General features: G+C 33.8%; 1 protein-coding gene across 2 annotated transcripts in view; it reads right to left on the bottom strand.

Annotated features, from left to right (window-relative positions):
* CDH19 (cadherin 19) overlaps window positions 1-16,187 on the bottom strand; it is a 106,934-nt gene that overhangs the window by 54,798 nt on the left and 35,949 nt on the right. For both annotated transcript variants that reach the window (XM_032422681.1, XM_032422682.1), the window contains exons 4-5: window positions 2,858-2,977; window positions 1,062-1,226 (exon numbers count right to left, since the gene is read on the bottom strand). In XM_032422681.1, the coding sequence (XP_032278572.1) occupies window positions 1,062-1,226; window positions 2,858-2,977 (285 nt within the window). The remainder of the gene's footprint in view (window positions 1-1,061; window positions 1,227-2,857; window positions 2,978-16,187) is intronic.

Below are 16,187 nucleotides of genomic sequence, written 5' to 3'. Positions count from 1 at the left end.
GGATAAAGAAGTTATGATACACACACACACACACACAAATATTACTTGGCCATAAAAAAGAATGAAATCTTGTCATTTGCAAGAACATGGATAGACCTCAAGGGCATTAGGCTAAGTGAAATAAGTCAAAAAAGACAAAGACCATATGATCTCTCTTATATGTGAAATATTATATATATATTTTTTATATATATAAATCATAGGTGAATACAGAAATAGGTGAATTGTGTTTATTTCTGTTTTTAGTTTTAATATATTGGATAAAAATAAAATTAAAATTAAAAAATAAAATATTATCATTTCAAATCATTACTGTGGTAGGTAGAAAAATGAATCTCCCAAAATATATGTGTTCTAATCCCCCAGAACCTATGAACATATTACACAAAGTGGCAAATGGGAATTAAGGTTGCAGGTGGAATTCATATTGCTAATTAGCTGATCTTGAGAGGCGGAGATTGTCTTGGTTCATCCAAGCGGGCCTGGTCTAATCACATCAGTCCTTAAAAGTGAAGAAGAGGCAAAAGTGTGGGTCAGAGAGATGACAGTGTGTGTAGGATCTGACCCCTTTTGCTATGTTTCAGGTGCTTGAGTTATATCCAAGAATCAGAAAGACGCCTTAAGGAGCTAATAGTGTCCTTCAGCTGACAGCCATCAAGGAAACAGAGACCTTAGTCCTACAAACATAAAGAACTGAATTTTGCCAACAACCAAATCCAAAGAAATGGGTTCTCCCCTGGATCCTTGGGAAGGGAACACAGCCCTGCAGACACCTTGAACTTAATCTGGTGGCACCTGTAACAGATTTCATTAAGGTAATAATTTGTTTAAGACATGAAGTTTGTGGAAATTATTACAGAAGCAATTAAAAGAAAACACATTACTCTTTCATTTGTATTTGACTTTTCACACTAATAAAAATTATCACGCAGAATAATTAAAAATTATTTTATATAATTCTAGTGCTGTTGCAGTGCTTTAGATGTAAACGCTAACACCTGCTTATATTTGACATACGTACAATTATGTTATAATGAAAATTCAAGATTTTTTCTACTTACGTTCCTTAAATATAGGTTTATTGTCGTTCACATCAGAAAGTTTAATTAATACACTTGTTGTTCCAGAGAGTGCCCCGGGCAGACCAATCATATCTTTGGCTTGAATAATTACCCAATACTCATCTTGCAGTTCTCTATCCATTTTAGAAGATATTCTTATGACTCCTTTAAAAATGTAATAAAACTTCAATTATTATTTCATTATTAACCACGGTATCCTCCTAGTTAATTTCTTAAGAATTCAATCATATAATCATTCTTTTGCCACATTTTATTTTTTTATTTTTTAATTTTTTTGGCACATTTTAAACCACTACAATGCGCTAGACACTGCCCTGAAGAAAAAATAATAATAATAATAAACACCAACTCTGCCGGGAGTTTAGAATAGTCACCAAATACTAAGAACACTAGTAGACCCTTAATAAAATAACTATGTTAATAAAATCTGCAGGTAGAAAACAGGGATATCTTATTTTTACCTCAAATTATTTTCTGCTGTCTTCTCTGACATAGTATTAGTGTGTTACAATTAACTTTTCCCTTAAATTTGAAGGAAGTTAATTATGAATAAATGTATAAATTACAACAACAAATTTATGGAAAAAATATTGTGCACCTGTGATGTTAAAGTCTATTTCAAGTCATAATTTGTGAAAAAAGGGGGGTATAGCTCAGGGGTAGAGCATTTGACTGCATAATTTGTGAAAAAAGGTTTGTTTTTGACCAAGTTATTCATAATCTACCAATAGAGATAAATATATACTCAGATTTCCAAACTCATGATGGACCATAATAAATGTAATAAATATCAACTTTCTATAAAATTATTTAGGGAAAAAGTAATTATCACTGAAAAAAAGAAAACTAGGAAAAATTTCAGGTGGTGCATAGGACAAGGGGATGCTGGCCTAAAGATTTTGGGAACACTAACACAAAGAAAGAGAATGGCCAGTCCTCAAATATGTCTGGGGAAAAGTGTACATTAAAAAATTGTGAGACCTGGGGCGCCTGGGTGGCTCAGTCGTTAAGTGTCTGCCTTCGGCTCAGGTCATGATCCCAGGGTCCTGGGATCGAGCCCCGCGTCGGGCTCCCTGCTCAGCGGGAAGCCTGCTTCTCCCTCTCCCACTCCCCCTGCTTGTGTTCCCTCTCTCGCTGTGTCTCTCTCTGTCAAATAAATAAAATCTTTAAAAAAGAAAAAAATTGTGAGACCTGTAAAAACAAAAAAGGATAAATTGGACCATATTGTGACAGCATTTTAATTGTGGACTAAAGTGTTTTACAAGTATAATCTTTTATATGAATCACTATAGAAAACAGTGAATGTATTAAACAGACACTGCAAGTATCTCCCTATGTTTGACTCTGGAGAGAATTGGGTATGAAGGTGTATCTCATGTGGTTTTAGTTTGCATTTCCATGATGACTACTGAAGTTAATCATTTTTAATATGCTTGCAGGCTTTTTGTATATCAAATTTTAGTCAATTGTTTTAAATGTCTTTCAGCGTATTTTTAAATTGGGTTTTCTTTTTCCTATTGATTTGTTGTAATCTTTACATATGTTTTATACCTTACACACAAATGATTTGTGGTATAGATTTGGAAAATTCAATTTCTGAAAGTTAGAAAAATCAGCTAAAAGCCTAAAAAGAATTAAATGTTTAAAAGTACAACCAATTTATTTATTGAAACATCAGGTCTACTGTACGACATGTTTATAAGCAGAAGATTTTTGCTCTGACGTTCGCCTACTTCGAATCCTGTTGAATTGCACTTTATTTCATTCAGAAATACCTGTTGTTGGCTCAATGGAGAAATATGGTTGGCCTTGTAGTAAACTGTAGAGGAGACGAGCATTATTGCCACTTGAAGGATCATCGGCATCATTTGCTGTCACTTGGATGACTAATGTTCCTGAGGAAAATATAAATAGTAACAAGAAATTAAGACTGTGGTATTATTGAACAATGTGGTATTATTGAACAATGCATTCAGTTCTATACAGCATTATTTCTTTAGCAAGCAAGATGATGGTATACAATGAAAGACGAGCCTTCCTTATTCAGAATTATAAAACTAATATCATTCTGTATAAAAAAGAGAATATAGCCTCATGCAACGTAGCCCTAATTCCTATATGCAATGTAGAATTTTAAACATGTAGATCTGTGCCATAATGAACTATAACTCTTAAACGATCCATTACAAGATCCATTCAGGATCTTTCAAATGTGTATTATTAGTGGAAGAATGAAAAGGGAATTGGAAGCAGTTTACTTTAAAAATCATGTTGTGACCTGTAACTCAAAAAAGTCACAGAATGTTGATAAAATATTAATAAAAATTATTGAAATGTGCTTGAGTTAGTATCAAGTTGAGGAAGTGCATAATTATCTTCCCTGTTTAATTCCCTTCTATAAAATACTTACTTACTTTGAAGAATTCTTTTTTTTTTAAAGTACAAAGCAAAATCTACCAGATATTGATAGTGTTCTCATTGAAATTCAGTAACAATCAATAAAACACAATGTAAGTATTTGTACATTTAAACTCCATTCTTAAATCAAACATATTTCTTTAAAAATATTGAGCTTTTTAATCATCTTTATGTAAATATAGAATAGCATTATGGGTCTTGTTGGAAATCTGCATTTATTGAAATATTATGTTCTGTGTCAATAAGATGGCAACATGAACAACACAGAATCAAATAGCTTATGTGATTTTGCTTATCACAAGATATCACTTATATGTGGAATCTAGAAAAGCTGAGCTCATAGAAACAGAGGGTAAACTGCTGGTTAACAGGGATTTAGGGTGGGTTAATTGAGTAAATGTTGATCAAAGCCTAGAAAACTGCAGTTAGAAAATGAGTAAGTTCTGGAGAGCTAATGCACAGCATGGTAATTATAGTCAACAATATTATATTGTATATTTCAAAGTTGCTAAGAGACTTGATCTTAATGGTCTTCCCCCTCCACACACACAAAAGATAATTATATGATGTGATGAAGATGCTAGCTAATCCAAGGTGGTAACTATATATTGCAATATATAAATGTATCAAATCAACATATAGTAGACCTTAAACTTACACAATGTATATGTCGAATATATCTCAATAAAATAATAAATAAATCAATAAATAATCAGCAAATAATAAAAGGCATTTCTGTAGTAATTGTAAACAGTTATTCCAAGAAAAGGATTCTTAGGGACCATCAATTCAGTTTGTATTGGGCAAGAATTGTTCTTTTAACTACCCTATGTGCACACCTCCATTTACTTTTTCTACATTTCCTCTCTATGTGTCCATTTAATTTCTTTCTAGGAGTGTCCCATCCCTAGATTCCAGAACTAGACTACCTGTTTAGTCTAGCTTCAGGAGCAATAGTCAAAATCATCTTATGGTTAGTTGTTGACTATTAAGACTTTAGACTATACAAATGAGTACCAGGAAGATCATGAAAATGCACTGACTCACGGATCACCCCGTACTTCGTTTATAGAAAAACAAGTTACAAAGTTAGGGTTTTTGTCCCCTTTTTTTTTCAAGCACATTTTAAATTGATGCTTCATTTACTTCTAAGCAGAACATACCTCTTCAATGTTCTAATGTATCACTCCCTTGCTCTCTACTAAATGGAAAACGTAATATATTAATGAATCACATAAAATAATTTCTCCGAGTGTGTGGAAAATCCAAACTCTTAGAAATTAAGTGGATAAAAACAATATTATAAATATTATAAATATTCACAATAACTTTCTAATGTGAATTTATTAGGAAGTTAAATTTCTGGGGAAATATTTATTATTCTCTCTTATAAGATTTATAGCTGTTTTAAATCAACAGTACCAAATCTATGGAATTGAGATAATTCTACAATGTTCAATGGCACCCAGTGCTTGATAATGAACATTCATTAACTACTAGTGATTTACTCCTTATATTTGTTTGTGTGTGTATATGTGTGAGACCGTGCATATACATGTCTATCCTATTTTAAGTTACCATCAAAGTATATAAAATAAATTAAGATGATAAAAATATGCAACAGAATTTCAAAAAAATCATTACATATAGTTTAATTCTTATGATTTATAAATTATTGGTTGTAAAATTCAGAAAGAACTTAGCAATGTTTAAGTCTTATATCACTCTAATTATATAACTTTCTTTTATTTACTTTATCTGTTTCCTGCTTTTTTTTATTGACATCACAATTTATTAAATACAACTTAAGCAACTTTAAACCCTCTTAGATATTTTCTAAACGGTTTTTCTAAAAAAAATCAAAAGACATAAGCCTATATATTTTTCTAGCCAGTAATTTAAATACTACAGAAATCTTCAAGATATAGTCAAGTAACATAAACTGTAATAATAAATAAACATCAGAGTAGCCGAGAAATACAAAAACCTTTGATATGATTTTTTTTTATGTTTTCCATTTATGTTTTCCTTGTCATTTGTAAAAGAATCTATCTGTACATTCCTTCGCAGTTAGGAATTAGCTATATATTATACACAAAATTGAAACAAAAAATCACTATAAGACCAATAATGTGTCCTTCAATGAAAAAAATCAGTAACTGTTCACAGTCCCCTTCCCCCCTTCTCCTATTACCAGTTAAATATAAGTAAAGGGACACTTCATGGTTGAAACAAATAAATGTTTAATTGCTACTCATTGTTATACAAACATATGTAACTCTTCCTTTATTTGTCAGTAAACTCAGAGCGGTACTATTCACATTTGAATAAAAATGATTAGCACGGGGAAGGGGAAAATGAAGGGGGGGAAATAGGAGGGGGAGAAGAACCATGAGAGACTATGGACTCTGAGAAACAAACTGAGGGTTCTGGGGGGGGGGGGCGATGGGTTAGCCTGGTGATGGGTATTAAAGAGAGCACGTATTGAATGGAGCACTGGGTGTTATACGCAAACAATGAATCATGGAACACTACATCAAAAACTAATGATGTATGGTGATTAACATAACATAATAATAAAAAAATGAATAGCACGGGGATGTTCTTTTCAAGTACAGTAGCCTTTCTAGGCTTACATAATCACTGTTTTTATGACATGATCTTTGTTTACTGTAAGAATCACTTTGAACAGTTTTATGGGAACTGTGGCTCCAACCTCCTGGTCATCCCATTCCCTAACAATACCTGCCCATCACTATAAATTGAAGCTGATTCTAAAATATTGTGGGCATTATTCTACATAAGAACATAATTTATGCAGGCCCGTCTCAAGCATACTTGTGGAACTATTTTTAAATGTTTATTTTCATAGGAGAAGTCATTTTGAATTTTTGATGACTAAAATTCAATGATGTTTTAACATTAGAAAATGAACCAATATAATTTGTGGCACTAATGGCTTAAAAAAGAAAAATGTAAAGCAAAAATTCTCATTAGATATATAAAACACATCGGAAAATATTCCATTTCTATTTTCAATAAAACCTCAGAAAATTAGGGAAAAAGGCAGTTTTCTAAATTTGATAAAGGGCATTTTTAAACTTTGACAGCAATCATATTTAATTGTGAAGAGTTAGAACTTTTCCTTCTGAAGTAGTTAAAAAGCAAGAAGTTTATTATCATTGCTATGTTTTAAAGCATTGTATTGAACCTCCTAGACAATGCAATGAGGCGATGCCATGTATACCAAAATGAATGGTTAAAGATGATGTTGATGACGGACAAAAATCCATATATGATGGATGGATGGATGGATAGATGATAGATAGATAGATAGATACTGGAAACATTTTTTTAAATTACAATAATTATTCAAAGGCAACAGTATTTTTGTTAGAAAATCAAGCAGAATATACCTAAAAAAAAAGTTTACAGGAGAATATTAAATTACTAAATTAGAAAGGTCACAGGAATAAAAAATAAACAAAACTCCATTTTTATGTATACCAGAAATATATATTTATAAAATATTTCAACTAAATGCATAACATATATAACAAATAAAAATATCCAGGAATATATAAACAAAAATTTTTAAAGATCTCTACAAAGAAACTAAAGAGAAATTAATGATCAAAAAGGAACAAAAATACTGGGTTTATGAATTTGATGACTACATAGAAATATCAACAAATAGATCCACAGTGTAAATGCTATCCTAATCAAAATCCTAGCAAGTTGTATTACTGGATAAATTAAAAAGATGATTATGAAATATGTATGGAAATGCAAAGAACCAAGCATGGCCAAGACGATTTTGATGAACAACATCTGGAGGACTTGCACTAACAGACATCAAGGCTTAGGACACAACCACAGCAATAAAGACAATATAGTGTTAGTCCCTGGAGCAACAAAAGATGATAAAACTGACTAGAGATTCAGAACCGAAATCATACGTATGTGGGGAACTCATTCATGCAATGGTGGCATAGTTGAGAATTGGAGAATCATTTCAGTAAATGCTGCAGGGTCAACTGGATATCTCCATCCATCTACACATCTGTCCATTGGTTATCTCTCTTTTGATCTAGAATTTGGCACGTGCTTGACACCATTCACAAAAATCAGTTTAAAATAAATTGTAGATATAGATGTGAAAGGTATATAACACAAATATAACAGAATAATGAAACTTCGATAAAAATAGGAAATTTTTTGTATAACATCAGAGCAAAAAGACAAATGCCAACACTTCTTAATCAGGATTGGGTGATTGATAACCTGATAATTGTCTCAATGCCCAAACCCCTGTTTTTGTTTATTAGACATACTCATTTGTTCCTTTTTCCCATCCTGGATTGGTTGCTCTTACTCTATTGAAATGGCATTCAGTAGAATATTATCCTTAATGGTGCATTACACAATCAGTGTATGAAGCATGGTACATGCCTCACCTATGAACCAACCTGCTTAGCCTCTTCATTCATTTCATCAACATTTTATTGTGCTCTCACTAAAACTGATAAAGTTGGTTTAACTACATTGGTGGATCAAAAATTAAAGTTTCTTTTTATTATGCTAGTAATAAAGTTACTTCTAAAGGACAAATAATATATATGTACATTAATGAAAAATGCTTTATATAGATTATTTTAACATTAAATACATCACCGGATAGATATTTTTCACATGTATTTGCATTATTTAATCAGTTTCTTAGCTTAATTTTGTTTTTCTGAACAGTGCCCTGGGTTATCACTAGCCCTCTTTCAGATTTAATCATGTCTTAAAAGGAGACATTTTATTCAATGCCCATATGTCTCATACACTACTTCTCACACCCCATGGAAGAGCCGCAAGTACAAAGTAGATGTCCTCCAAATTCACTCTGGCTTACTATAATGCACCTACTAATAATATTTAAAAAAATAAAAAATCAGGACCAAATGCTTTCCGGACAAAATGCCCCCCAAAAATAGGATTAAGCAGGGCTGTCCTGGGTAAAACTGGAGATCTGATCACTATTAGTTCATAAAATCTTCCCAATCTTCCTGGCTATAACCTGAAACTGGCCCCTCACAAGGAGGACAGGAGGAAACCAAAGGAAGAGGCAGACCACTCTAGATTGGTAGGTGGTAGTTGTATTGAGCAGGAGAACTTATTTATGAGGCTTGTTTTGGGTGGCTGTAAGACCAGTAGTTTTCTGGATCTGCCAACCAAGTCTTGAAAGTTACAGAGGCCTTACGTATCTTCTGTCATATATACCATCCAGATAGTCTCAACACCACATCTCTATGTCAAGTCTGGGTGCTTGCGGCAGCTGCTGGGAGAGGAACCAGGCTAGTGGAACCTACATTCCAAGGACAGGGGAGGGGCTGAGGAGTCTCCAATTTCCCAGGCCCAGCACGCAGTTCGACTGGCAGTCACATCCTCTCAATGACCACCCCCAACGTTCCACAACCTCGTGACCTGTTCTTACAATCTTATATGCTCCTCTCTTCCATAATGTGGCCTGAGCCGTCAGTAAGGGGCTTCACTAGCACGGAGGTGGCTCATCTGGTAGCTATCTGGCTGCCCTGAAGGCAGGTAATACTGACACATACAAGAAAAATACAGATGAAGACAATAACTTCCCAATCAGTGACAACTGTTTCCACCAAGAATCCCATGATCTGAACCACTCATTTACTAAGTCCCCTAAGCTGGGGGTCAGATCACTTGTATCTTCATGTGATTTAATAAAGATGACACACTAACAGAGTCATGAGGTATGAACACATAACATTTGTTTGAATAATGGCAAAGGCGCCTCCTTGTGAGGCTTTAAGTGTCCAAGGCTGTTTTACTTTAGAGGGCAGCTTTTATCATCAGAGACATTTCAGTGCCCAATTAAGGGCAGACTTTGCTTGCTATCATTCAAGTCTTGCTGGGTGAATTTAGCAAGGGCTTCTATGTGTCATAACGTCCTCAAGGCCAATGGAGGGAACAAGCAAGGCAGCCAAATGATTAAACTAGCAGGAAACAATATGCCCACCTGGCCTTGGGGAGAGGGAGGGTGGAAGCTTTAGGAAGTTGACCTGGCTGTGCATACCACATGTTAGCTGAGGGGAGGCAGCACTATCAGGTGTAAGGAGATGAGCTGGGGGTGGGACATTCCAGACCAGGACCCAAACCTTCTTCTTTCTTTTAATGCACAGTGTTCTATTTCAGGCTTATTCTGTTTCAACAAGTCCAGTTGAAGCAGGACAATGGGATCCCAGTGAGGAGCAAATAGTTTCCATTCACCCAGAGGTGCGAAGTAACTCACCCATCCTGGTGGGACATCTCATTGCAAATTTCGGTAAATAACTCTTTTCCCAGGCGTGTTGGGGCTCAGTGTTCTCAGAAGCATAGCATGTTAATTTGAAGTGCAGAACTGGGGCAATGGCAGTTTCCCCTGGCTTCCACACCTTTAGGGGACTGGTACCCCAGCAGGGGTCCCCAGTCTGGCATGTGGGCAACACTCTCTACTGGTTGATCATTCAAATCTATGAAAGCCTGGGACAGTACTTTAGTCCACTTGGCCAAGGAGGTTTTACTTGTTAGGAATTTAATCTGCTGCTTTATATTTCATTTTTTTCTTTTTACCCAACCCTGCTTCTTGTGCATTACCCAGGAGATGGAACCTCCATTCAAAATCATGTTCTTCTGTCTGGTCTTGCATATTATGATCTTTGAAATGTGACCCTTGATCACAATCTATCCATACACATCGCTCAGTTTCTCTAATCCCCTAATAGTGGCAGCCTGGCTCACACAATGACAAGGGAAAGCATGTTTCCACACAAAACCAGGCACGTTTAAAATTTTCACTCAGAGGGAGGGGGCCAATATCATCAATTTGCCAACCTGTCAACAACTGGAAACTCCATTGGGTGGCCACAGACTCCTTTGGCAGTTGCCTTGGGCAGTGCTTAGAACACAGATGACATGCTGTTACTGTATTAACCAAGTCACTATCTTTTAAGGGCAATCTAGCATCCTTAGCAATAAGCCATCCTACCTGAAGTGGCCACTCTTTTTATCTGCTGTATCTACTAAAAAGTCAGTTGCTAGGGCACACACCCAAAATAGGGCATCAACTTCTAGACTGCCTTTTGGTGACTGAAGGGTCCAAAAGTCAGCATGCATCTCTGAATTGAGTCATTATAGCTTGATCAGAGATAGCTGTATTGTGTGGAAATGAAAAGAGACCATATGATTAGACTTTTGCAGTCTAAAAATCCTCTTAAATCAATTTGTATCTATCCTATTTAATGAACAAAAATTTATCTACAAAAAATTATTCTCTCAGAATCATGTTTTGTTTTTTAAAGATTTTATTTTTAAGTAATGTCTACACCCAACTTGGGGCTCAAACTCACAACCTGGAGATCAAGAGCTGCATGCTCTACCGACTAAGCCAGTCAGGAGTCCCTTAGAATCATGTTTTAATAAGAGGAATTTCTCAGTTTACTTGTTCCAATAATAAACATACAAATGTAATATTTAATATAATAATTCTGGGTTCTATTATGACACTGATGGTTGATATTGCTTGCCTATATTACTGCTGAGACTTACATAAATGGAAATTTAAAATCAGTTTTGTCTTTCTAGCTAGATTCTTTTTAAAGCTATTTTTTGTAAAAGGACTTTATGAAATGTTTAAGACAATATTTGACTTCACCCATTTTGTCAGCAATACTATACGGTGAAAACTTATTATTATGTAGGTAACACAGGATGTAAACTTGTACCAAATTCTGGAGAGGAAAATCATAGTTTAGTAGTCCAAACTATGGGAACTGGGAACTGCAGTTTGCTGATATACTTCATTTGTTATGACACAATCTATAAAATCATAGTAAGATAATGGTATATTAATATAAGAAAATATTTATTGCATTACATATAAACTATACTTTCTGTGGCATTGTTAATAAGTGCTAAAACTTACCAAACTACATGAAATTTTTAAAGCTCAAAAGCATTATTGACAGCATGAATATGATTTCCCAACATATTAGACATATTCTTCCATCAAGAGTAAAACCTAATGTAAGAATAGTGTAATTCCATCAATATTGATTTATATGGATTTTAGTATTAACCAGAAGTATTACAGAGGACTGAATGATTCTCACCTAAGTGTTAAGTTTATTATTAGTAACAAAACTTTATTAAATGATATCTCATATCTCATATTTCACACCGAATGCTTTATCTTCTTTCTAGTGATTATGGGAGGCATCCATAAAAATGTAAAAGAGTGATAGATTTTGATATGCAGACTAATTTAGATATCCTGAAGGCAAGAGAGAAGTCAGCAACCTGTGACAAGGACATTTTGTATGTAAAGTTTCCATTCATTATAGAATACTAAATAAACAGTGTGTCTTAGTTTAATTTATGTTGGAATGCCAAGATCTGAACTGTGGATTTCAAAATGACTCATTTATTTTAGTATGTAACTTTTTCTGTGTTAAGTTCAGTGGTAAAATTATTAAACAGGCTTTTCTTAGAATGAAGATATAAACTGTGGAATAGGCTAGATATTTTTATATGCAGTTTTAGTACAAGTATATTTTGACTACGCTGAAGCAAATTTATTGAGAGGATGTTGAACTGTGTAATGTTCAAGTTTAAAGAAACCCACATTAAAAAATATTATTTGACCTACACTCTGTGTCTGTGATTTTTGTGACATTAAAACAGATATAAAATATTAGATAATTTAGTAAAATTATAATTTTCTGAAATCAAATTCATGAAATAAGTTTTTAATCTGTGGATCTGCTCATTCTTTCACACTGGGCATTTATTTATTTTATTAGTATCAGGATCATTATTTATTTACAGGGACTGATTGGCCCATCTCTCCTGTTTTTATATATGAGATACAATTATTTTACAACCTAGAACCTCCAAGCAAAACTCAAGAAACAGATGATATTTTCCCACTTGTCACCTTAAATGTGCAAAATATTCTTCAAACATTTTTTTTTCTGTCTACCATCACCTGAAAATTAGGTCATTCTTATTATTCTTGTGTTGTATTTTTGACACTACTTTTCATAATGTGAGAGAATTTAAGTCAAATAAATAGACTGTGTTTAAGAAAGCAAACAATATGTTCAGAGAAAATACAAAGAGTAATCCATCCCAAACTCAGTCACATTCAAGTCACATGTCCAAAGACATAAGTTTCATAGAATATAATTTTCAAATTTGACATATTTTAAGAAATAAGGATTTTTATATTTCAGAGAAATCTCTTAAGTATTGATGCTTATTAAATTTATGAATTCAAAAAGTGATCTAAATTTGCATGTATTTAACATAAATTGAATTCAATCTCTTTTTTATAATGGGTGACGTTATTTTGATGGTAAATACTATAAAGTCAATTTCTTTTTCTTCAAGCTTTATTGAGATACTATTGATATACAGCGTTGTGTAAGTTTAAGGTATACAACGTGATGGTTGATATACAAAAATATATTGAGAAATGATTACCATAATAAAGTTAGTTAACACCTCCATCACCTCAAATAATTAAAATTTTACCTTCTTGTGGTGAGAACAGTTAAGATCTACTGTCTTAGTAACTTTCCAATATGTAATACAGTAATGTTAAAAATACCACACCAAATATTATATCCCCAGACCTTAATCATCTTCTAACTAAAATTTTGTTCCCTTTGACCAACATTTCAACATTTTCCCTCCTCCCAGTCCAGGCAACCACCATTTTACTCTGTTTCTATGAGTTTAACTTTTTTAGAGCCCATATATAACTGAAATTTTACAGTATTTGTCTTTCTCTGTCTTACTTATCTTACTTAGCTTAATGCCCTCAAGGTCCATCCCCTATATTGTCATCAATGGCAATATTTCATGCTTTTTTATGGTTGAATAATATGCCAGTGTGTGTGTGTGTGTGTGTGTATTTTATTTATCTATTTATCCATGATGAACATTTAAGTTGTTTCCATGTCTTGTCTATTGTAAATAATGCTCCAATGCACATGGAAGTGCAGATCTCTTCAAGATAGTGATTTCATTTCCTTTCTTATATATCCAGATGTGGGATTGCTGACTTGTTGAGAAATTTCATTCTGAAAGATATTGAATTTTGTCAAATATTTTTTTCTGCATTTACTGAGAGGGTTATATGATCTTTATACTTTATTTGATTAAAGTGGTATATCATGTTTGATTTGCTTTTGTTGAACCATCCTTGCATCCTGGAGCTAAATCCCACCTGATCATGGTATATGATCTTTTTAATGTGCTGTTGAATTGGGCTTGCTAAAATTTTGTTGACAATTTTTGCATCTGTGTTCACAGGAGATACTGACCTGTAGTTTTCTTGTGGTGTCCTTATCTGGTTTTGGTATCAGGGTAATACCAGCCTTGTAAAATTAACTTTGGGAGTGTTCCATCCTCTTCAAATATTTGGAAGAGTTTGAGAAGGATTGGTATTAATCCTTCTTTTAAATGTTTGGTAGAACTTACTAGTGAGGCCAACTGGTCCTGGACTTTTGTTTGTTGGGATGTTTTTAGTTACTGATTCAATCTCACTAGTAATCTGTCTGCTCTGATTTTCTGTTTCTTCATGATTCAGTCTCAGTAGGTTGTATGTTTCTAGAAATTTAAATGTTTCTAGAAATTCTGCACTGGGAAATTTTACAATTTAAGAATCATTATTCAGAGACCTGCAGCACTTTAGGTCATTGTGTGCCTCAACTCACACCCACAGAGCCTCCCTGGATTTTATATCCACCAATATCCTCTGTTCATCTCCTAAACCTCATCTAATCACTTATGTAGCTTTTCACCCATCCATGCACTCATTCTTTTACTCAATCATCACAAACTTCAGGTACTGCGTGACTCCTAGCCTATTAGACCTTATATTTTTGTGTGGAAGAGAGATCATAATTTTGTAATTACAGACCAACAAGTAGAAAAACAGTGTTTTATCTCAATTCTATTTGGTAGTTCTAGTTTTGGAAGTAATTGCATTTTAAACATAAATGCAATCAGTAAAAGGTCACTGTTACTTGTAAATAAATATGTGTTTAATAAGCAACAAGAAGTTTGTAGTTTTCTTGGTTTTCTCTTCTGATGACATCCTTAAATGGAGATACTTTCAGTACTCTTTCAAATTCTACATTCAAAGTACAGATTCAAATATAATAATTGGTAGTTGACTACAATACAACACACAATATTTAAGACAACAAAGAATAAAATGTTTGCATTTGTTGCTTTATAAAGGATAAGATATGTGGGTAGTATATGTGGAAGCAAGATAAACACTCAAGAACCTATAAAATGGCAATGATATGGAAAGAACATGAAGAAGTAAGTATATATTCAGGTAAAATAATTCATATTATTCATTATTTAAATATTGAGATTGAGGAAAACAGAAAAATCACATATAATATTAATTGATTTCTTCAAAAAAAGTTAATAATTAAAGGAATGCTTCAGAGAGAAACCATCTACACCTAGTTGACAGAATAATGGGGATATTCCTCTATCTCCATATAAGGTAACATTTCTGATAACAGCTGACTATTGTTTTGTTGGCCACTTCCTCCGCCAGAAAGGAATAAAAAGTGCTCATTGATTTTAGTATGATTCCATACAAGACCTGAACCCAGACTGGCAATCCCACAAGATGTACTGAATTACACAGATTAACTAGGTTAATATATACATGAACCTTGAATTGCAAAGCAAAGAGATCTGTGCTAGCCAAATACAGAACAAACCAATGTTTTGTGATGTCTGTTGAATCAACCACAGTCTGTGGCTACACTTGATGCCATGATGCAAAGACTGTATTGCACATACTGCAATCCCCTTGTGGGTCACCTCTCCAACTCTACATAAAAGAGTACCTCCTCTTCTCTATCTAAAAATCCACCCCTTTGCTCTCAGTTATTGCCTTTGTCTCATACCTAATGGAGGTATGAGGTATTAACTGGTTTATTATCAATCAAAGTGTTAACCTACCTGAATCTGTCTCCTTTACTATTGCTCTAGATTCCATGGGTCTTTCCCTTCTCAAGAATAGTTTTCCAGCAGTTACAGCCCCCTTATTTTCTTCAAAAATAGTCTTCTTTTGGATCATTGCCTATAGTATATAACTGTGCTTTTAAATTTCCCATCTTAATAAATGATTAATGATAACAAGTAAAAAATCCTCATTACCTTTATCTCTCTCTACCTAGTACCCCACATCTCTATTTTCTCCCTGTAGTATAAAATCTTTTAAAGTTGGCTAAATTCACCATAACCTCCTCTTCTCCATCCATCCATGCAATAGAATAATCTCCAAAATATTGCAGCTGCATAAATTCAACTGAATTCCTCGTACCAAAATCACTAGGAGCCTTTGACTTGCCAAATCAAAAGTCACTACACTTTCTTGATTTTATTCCACCTCACAGCAGCATTCCATACAGTTGGAGGACCTCTTCCTTTGCAACATCTCTGCTCATGTCTTTCTCTTTTTCCTACATCACTGGCCAATCTCAATCATTCTAATTTACCAGTCAACCCCCTTTTGCTTAACAGTCAACTCACCCTGTATGCTTTTCTCTTCTCTACCTACATTCTCTGCCAAGGGTATCTCAAACACTGCCA

This window comes from Phoca vitulina, unplaced genomic scaffold (genome assembly GCF_004348235.1).
Source record: "Phoca vitulina isolate PV1807 unplaced genomic scaffold, GSC_HSeal_1.0 scaffold27, whole genome shotgun sequence".
Taxonomy (NCBI): Eukaryota; Metazoa; Chordata; class Mammalia; order Carnivora; family Phocidae; genus Phoca; species Phoca vitulina.
The sequence above is the reverse complement of the archived record's forward strand: the minus strand, read 5'-3'. Positions and strand labels throughout refer to the sequence as shown.